The following is a 6,164-nucleotide window of genomic DNA, read 5'->3' as shown; positions in this document are numbered from 1 at the left end:
CTCCTCCAGTCCCACATGCTCTTACATCCTCACTACCGTCACTCGGTCTCTGTATCTGCCCACTTGTTGACCTCCCCCCAGTCCCCTCCTGCCCCCCGTGCTGCCCACATTTATTCCCCATTAATTCCCCCATTTATTCCCCCATTGTCCCCATGGATTCGCGCAGGCGCCATGCCCCAAGTGGTAATTGGTCCCATTTGTCCCCATTGCTTGTCCCCCTCCCGGCCCCCGATTACCCCCTATTCCCCCTTTCCCGAGCAGGTACCGCCCCCTCAGTTGCTGTCCATTATGTAAGCAGCCCCCCCCACACTTCCGGGCTGTTCCCCCCCCCCCCCCAGCGGGACCCCTCCCCATTTTGGGCTCATTTTCCTCCCAAAGAAGCTCAAGAACAAAAGACGGGACTTTTTCCTTTGTTCTTCTTTTTCTATTGGGCAAGTTTTTGTACGGAGCCGAATTCCCTCATTTTGTGAAGAGGGAAACAACGAGACTCGATTTCTTAACCCCCCCCATAAAAATACACAAAGCAATGAATTAAAGCTTTGCTGCTCCCGGATCCATTTCTATATATAGGAAATAATAGGCTTGATGGATAAAGGCTGAATTCATTGCTGAATTTCAGGCTGTGCTGAGGCAGCGGTCTGCTTTTGGGGGGGCGGTCAGCCATTTTTAGGGGTCTCAGTAGGATAGTGGCCCCCCTCCCGCCGCCATAATATGGTGTGGGCTTTTGGATCTCCCCCCCCCGGCCGGCTCCCCCCATGACGTAGGAGCGGCCGAGCAGCCCCTCGCCCAGCCCCCCCCCGGAGCTGCGGTACCCGCGGCTCACGGTCACGGTGGAGCTGGACGATGACGACGACACGGCGGCGCCTTTATCCGCCGGCTGCCCGCAGCTCCCGCACAGAACCGTGCGCGAACGGAGGTTGTACTCGGCCGGGTCCGCGGAGCCGCTGCAGCCGGACTGAGGGGGGGGATGGGGGTCAGAGGGGGGCAATGAACGGCGTGGGACCCAGAGCGCCCCATAACAGCCATAGTGCCCCATACAGCCCATAGTGCCCCATAACAGCCCATAGCGCCCCATAACAACCCATAGTGCCCCATAACACCTCATAGTGCCCCATAACAACCCATAGTGCCCCATAACACCCATAGCACCCCATAACAACCCATAGCGCCCCATAACAGCCCATAGCGCCCCATAACACCCCATAGCGCCCCATAACACCTCATAGTGCCCCATAACAGCCCATAGCGCCCCGTAACACCCCATAGTGCCCATAACAACCCATAGCGCCCCATAACACCCCATAGTGCCCCATAACACCCATAGTGCCCCATAATACCCATAGTGCCCCATAACAACTGACAGTGCCCCATAACACCCCATAGCGCCCCATAACAGCCATAGTGCCCCATAACAGCCCATAGCGCCCCATAACACCCCATAGCGCCCAGTGGTGCCCCATAACACCCCCTAGTGCCCAATAGCGCCCCCTAGTGCCCAATAATAATAAATACCCCATAGCACCCAATAGCGCCCCCCTGGTGCCCAGTAATACCCCCCATAGCTCCCAGTAGTGTCTGATAGCGTCTGATAGTGCCCCACAGCGGCCAAGGGTGCCCCATAGCGCCCCATAGCGCCCAGCAGTGGCTGACGGTGCCCAGCTGTGCTCACTCACGTGGTGGTGGCGGTGATGGACGCTGACTTCATCGTCCTCCTCATCCTCGTCGTCGTTGATGATGACGGTGCGAACCAACTTGCGCATGGCCACCTCCTGTATGGACACCATGACATGGGGGGGGCCGGATGGGGCTGAGTGGGGTCAGGGCTGGGATCAGGGCTGGGATCAGGGCTGGGATCAGGGCTGGGGTCAGGAGTGGGGTCAGGGGGAGGGTTGGGGTTGGAGCTGGGGTGGATACTGGGGTTGGGGTTGGGGTCGGGGCACAGTGGGGTTGGGGGTCAGGGCTGGGATGTGGTTGGGGTCAAGGTTGGGGGTCAGGATCGGGGCTGGAATTGGGGCTGATGTTGGGGCTGGGGTCAGGGTTGGGGTCAGGTTCAGGCTGTGTTCATCCCGTGCCCCCCCACCTCTCCATTGGAGTTGATGAGGGCTGTGCGCAGGCTGTCCCCGGTGCCCCACGTGCTCTGAGCTTTCCACACCACGTCGCTGGGGGGGCTGTGGGTCGCGCCGGCCCCCGAGGCCCAGATCTATGGGGGGGGGGAACAGCACGGAGCTCAGTGATGCCTTGATTGATGTGGGGGGGATGCAGAACCACAGCAGGGCCGTGTCCCCCCCCCACACCCCATCAACTCACCGTGACGGCCTGACCCGCCTTCAGCGTGAACTTCGGGGGGAAGCGATAAGTGAGGGAAGGAAGGTCGTCCACCGTTCTGACGGCTTCACCTTGCCAGCTGCCACAGGACGAGGTCCTGGGGGGGGGGGAGGAATGGCGATCAGAACAGGCTGGGGGCTGGGGGACGGGACCCCCATCCATACACACCCCGGCCATACAACAACCCCCCAAAAAGGAGGGACCTCCAACTGTCCCCCCCCCATCCACGCGGGCTGCGTGGCACAGGGACCCCCCAGATATAACCTCCCCCCCCCCACCCCACAAGGAGGAAACCAACGTCCTCATCCCACGATCTGTGGGGGCCAGGACCCCCCAGGGGAAACCCCCCCCCCCCCCTGCCTCTCCCCTCGACCCCCCCCTCACCTCGTTGGATTGTTCCTTCAAGCCGCAACCGAACCTCCCGTCTTCCAACCACCTCCTCCACTCCCACTCTTGCCCGCTGGTTCTCGCGTTGGTGGGAGCAAGCTGGTTCGACCCTCGCGCTCCGTCGCAGTCCGTCTCCCCGTTCCTCCAAGGCGCCGCTTCTTGGCCGAACCCTGCACCCGGATGGTGCAGCCAGAACCGCGAGCGGCGCCGCGTTGGGAGGACGGGACTGAGGGGGACCAGACGGAGCCTGGGGGGACAAGGGTGAGGGGGGGACAGAGGGGGAAGGGGCAGGGGAGGAGTTGCAGGGGAGGGAGGACACACAAAGAGGGGATGGAGGGCAAAATTTGCGGGGAGGTGAGGGGGGGAAACGGGGGTGAAGGAGGGGGGGATGAAGGGGAGGAGAGAGGACACAAAGAGGGGGAGAGGAAAATGGGGCAGGAAGGGGGAGGACAGCGAGGGGGCACAATAAGGGGAGGGGGGGAGAGGGGGCACAAGCGAGGGAGGGGGCACAAAGTGGGGCGGGGGAAAGGGGGATGAGGAAGGGGCACAAGGAGGGGGCATGGGAGGGGGTTATGAGGGGGGGGGAAAGGATGGGGGTTATAAGGATGAGTTAAATGGAGGGGGTTGTAAAGGTGGGGGGTTACAGGGGACAGGGTTACAAGGATGGGGTTATTCAAGAAGGAGGGGTACGAGGAGAGTGGTTTAGTAGGGACGGGGGCTGGAAGGGATGGGTTTATAGGGATGGATTACAAGGAGGGGGTTATAAGGATGGGGTTATTAAGGACGGGGGTACAGTGTTGGGTTAACACAGGGTTGGGATTACAAGGAGGGCGGTTATAGGGAGGGGCGGTTACAGGGTGGGGTTACAGGGTTGGGGTTACAGGGTGGGGGTTACAGACGGGTCATTGCCAGCCCCCCCCGCACCCACCGCTCCTCCTCGCCCTCAGCAGTTTGCGGTACGCGTTGATCTCCATGTCCAGCGGCCAGTTTAATGTCCAGCAGCTCCTGATACTCGTCAGCTGCTGCCTGCCATCCGCGCCCTCATCTCCGCCATCTCTCGCTCCTTGTCCGCCAGCAGCCGCCGTTTCCCCCCTCCCGCTCCCGGCCAGCGCCTCCTCCAGCTCCCGCAGCTTCGCCTCCTTGGCGGCCAACTGGGGACAATGGTGGGAGGGGGTTCAGGGAGCAGGACCCCAAAGGGGATGGGGGGGGGGCAGGAGACCCACAAGGGATTGGGGTGCGGAGGACCAGCGAGGGGGAGGGGAGTTGCGGAGCAGGGTGGTGGGAGCAGCCCCCAAGGGTTGTGATGTGGGCTGGGGGTGTTGTGGGCTGGGGGTTTGTGGGGCTGGGAAGTGTGCTGTGCGGGCTGGGGGGTGTTGTTGGGGATGCGGGGTGGTTGTGGGGCTGGGGGTGTGTGTGGGCTGGGGTGTTTGGGCTGTGGGTGTGTTTTGGCGGCTGGGGTGTTTTGGTTGGGGGTGTTGTGGGGCGGGGGTGTGTGTATGGGGTGGGGGTTTGTATGGGATTGGGGTGTGTGTGGGGTTGGGGGTGTTTTGGGGCTGGGGGTTTTTGTGTGGGGGCTGGGGAGTGTTTTGGGCTGGGGGTGTTTGTGGGGCTGTGGTTGGGGGTCCCTGTTTGCAGCCCACCTGTTTCTGCAGCTGGCTGAGCTCCGTGCTCAGGCTGTCGAGGCGGATCCGTGTCTGGTGCAGCTCCTCGTGGGCAGCGCCCGCCATGTTGCTGTTCCGCTCCGCCGACTGCTTGGCGTTCTCCAGCTGGGACAGGGGGCAGAGCAGGGGGCAGGGTTAAGGGTTAAGGGTTAAGGGTTAAGGGTTAAGATCAAGGGGGAGTGGGGGTCAGCAATAGGGGAGGGGTCCGGACTGGGGTCAGCTCAGGTCACTGTTTGGGTTGGGATCAGAGTTGGGGCAGCTTGGGGTTAAGCTGAGCCCTTCCCTGCCCTACAGCCCCATGGCCGCCCCTTTGCCCTCCCCACAGCCCCCAGAGCTCAGACATCAACCCGCAGCCCCACGAGCCCCACGGCTGTGCCCCTCTCCAGCCCCACACCCCGCACACCTGAAGCTCTCCCGCCCCCCCCCAATTCCCGTCCCCCCGCTCTCACTTTGGCCCCATAAGTCTTCTCCAGCTCCTCCCTGTATTGCTGGATCTGGTTCTCGTGCTGCCTCCTCAGGTCCTGCAGCGCTTCGGCCAATTTGCTCTCGAATTCCTGCTGCCGCCCGTTGTCGATCTCAACCAGACGCGTCTCGTGGCGGCGTTTGGTCTCATGGGGGCACATGGGGGCAGATGGGGTCACTTGGGGGGCACAGAGAGTCACTTGGGGGGTACAAGGAGCGGCTTGGGGGGCACATGGGGTCACTTGGGGGACATAAGGAGTCACTTGGGGGGCATATGGTGCCACTTGTGGGGCACAGAGAGTCACTTGTGGGGCACATGGGGTCACTTGTGGGTCAGCTGGAGCCCTGACCTCGCTGTAGATGTTCTTCTGGAACTCCAGCTCCTCCTTCAGCGTCTGCAGCCGGTTCTCGGCGTCCACCCTGCGCAGCATCTCGTCCTGCAGCTGCTTCTTCGCCTCCCCCAGCGCCGCCTCCAGCTGCAACGGAACCGGATCAGAACCGGGTCGGAACCGGGACCGGGACCGAAGCCCCGCCCACAACCCGAAGCCCCGCCCCCAGCCACAAGCCCCGCCCACTATCACGAAGCTCCGCCCACAACCCTTTGACCACGCCCACCCTCCTTTGGCCCCGCCCCCTGACCTTGGCCACGTGACCGCGCAGCTCCCGCACTTCGTTCTCCATGTTCCTCTTCTCGCCCAGCGCGGTGCTGAGCGCGGCCTCCTTGGAGTTGAGCAGCGCCTCCAGGTCCTTGAGCCGCGTCTGCGCCGCCAGCAGATCCGCCTCTTTCTTGGCGTTCCTGGGCGGACAAACGGACCGGAACGGTCACAACGGGATCCACGATGGGGGCGGCCATGATGGTGATCCGAGCGGAAGCGGGCGCCTCCAGACCGGAAGAGGCGGCCGCGCCGATGCCGACAGCGCCCCCTGGTGGCCGGAGGTGGCGCCGCTCCGCCCCGCCCGGCCAACGCCCCACGGCGGAGAAACCCCGCCCGGCGGCCACATAAGAACCACATAATAACCCCATAAGAGCCCCATAAGAGCACCAGAACCGCCCTATAACGGCCCCATAAGAGCCCCATAAGAACCCCATAACCGCCCTATAACGGCCCCATAAGAACCCCATAAGAACCCCATAACCGCCCTATAACGGCCCTATAACAGCCCCATAAGAACCCCATAACCGCCCTATAACGGCCCCATAACAGCCCCATAACCACCCTATAACAGCCCTATAAGAGCCCCATAAGAGCACCATAAGAGCACCATAACCGCCCTATAACGGCCCCATAAGAGCACCATAACAGCCCCATAACGGCCCCATAACCGCCC

At 62.6% G+C, this 6,164-nt stretch overlaps 1 protein-coding gene across 1 annotated transcript in view; it reads right to left on the bottom strand.

The window, feature by feature from the left end:
* The window catches only part of LMNA (lamin A/C), a 14,818-nt gene that overhangs the window by 2,210 nt on the left and 6,444 nt on the right, over window positions 1-6,164 (bottom strand). The window contains 15 exon segments of the mRNA XM_015884268.1: window positions 703-955; window positions 1,674-1,769; window positions 2,081-2,200; window positions 2,308-2,422; window positions 2,733-2,806; window positions 2,808-2,959; window positions 3,641-3,692; window positions 3,694-3,741; window positions 3,743-3,796; window positions 3,799-3,818; window positions 3,821-3,863; window positions 4,353-4,478; window positions 4,823-4,981; window positions 5,174-5,311; window positions 5,475-5,631. Coding sequence (XP_015739754.1) covers window positions 703-955; window positions 1,674-1,769; window positions 2,081-2,200; window positions 2,308-2,422; window positions 2,733-2,806; window positions 2,808-2,959; window positions 3,641-3,692; window positions 3,694-3,741; window positions 3,743-3,796; window positions 3,799-3,818; window positions 3,821-3,863; window positions 4,353-4,478; window positions 4,823-4,981; window positions 5,174-5,311; window positions 5,475-5,631 — 1,607 coding nt within the window.

This window comes from Coturnix japonica, chromosome 25, assembly GCF_001577835.2.
Source record: "Coturnix japonica isolate 7356 chromosome 25, Coturnix japonica 2.1, whole genome shotgun sequence".
In the NCBI taxonomy this organism is placed as follows: Eukaryota; Metazoa; Chordata; class Aves; order Galliformes; family Phasianidae; genus Coturnix; species Coturnix japonica.
Note: the sequence above shows the minus strand (reverse complement) of the source record. Positions and strands in the feature narration are given on the sequence as shown.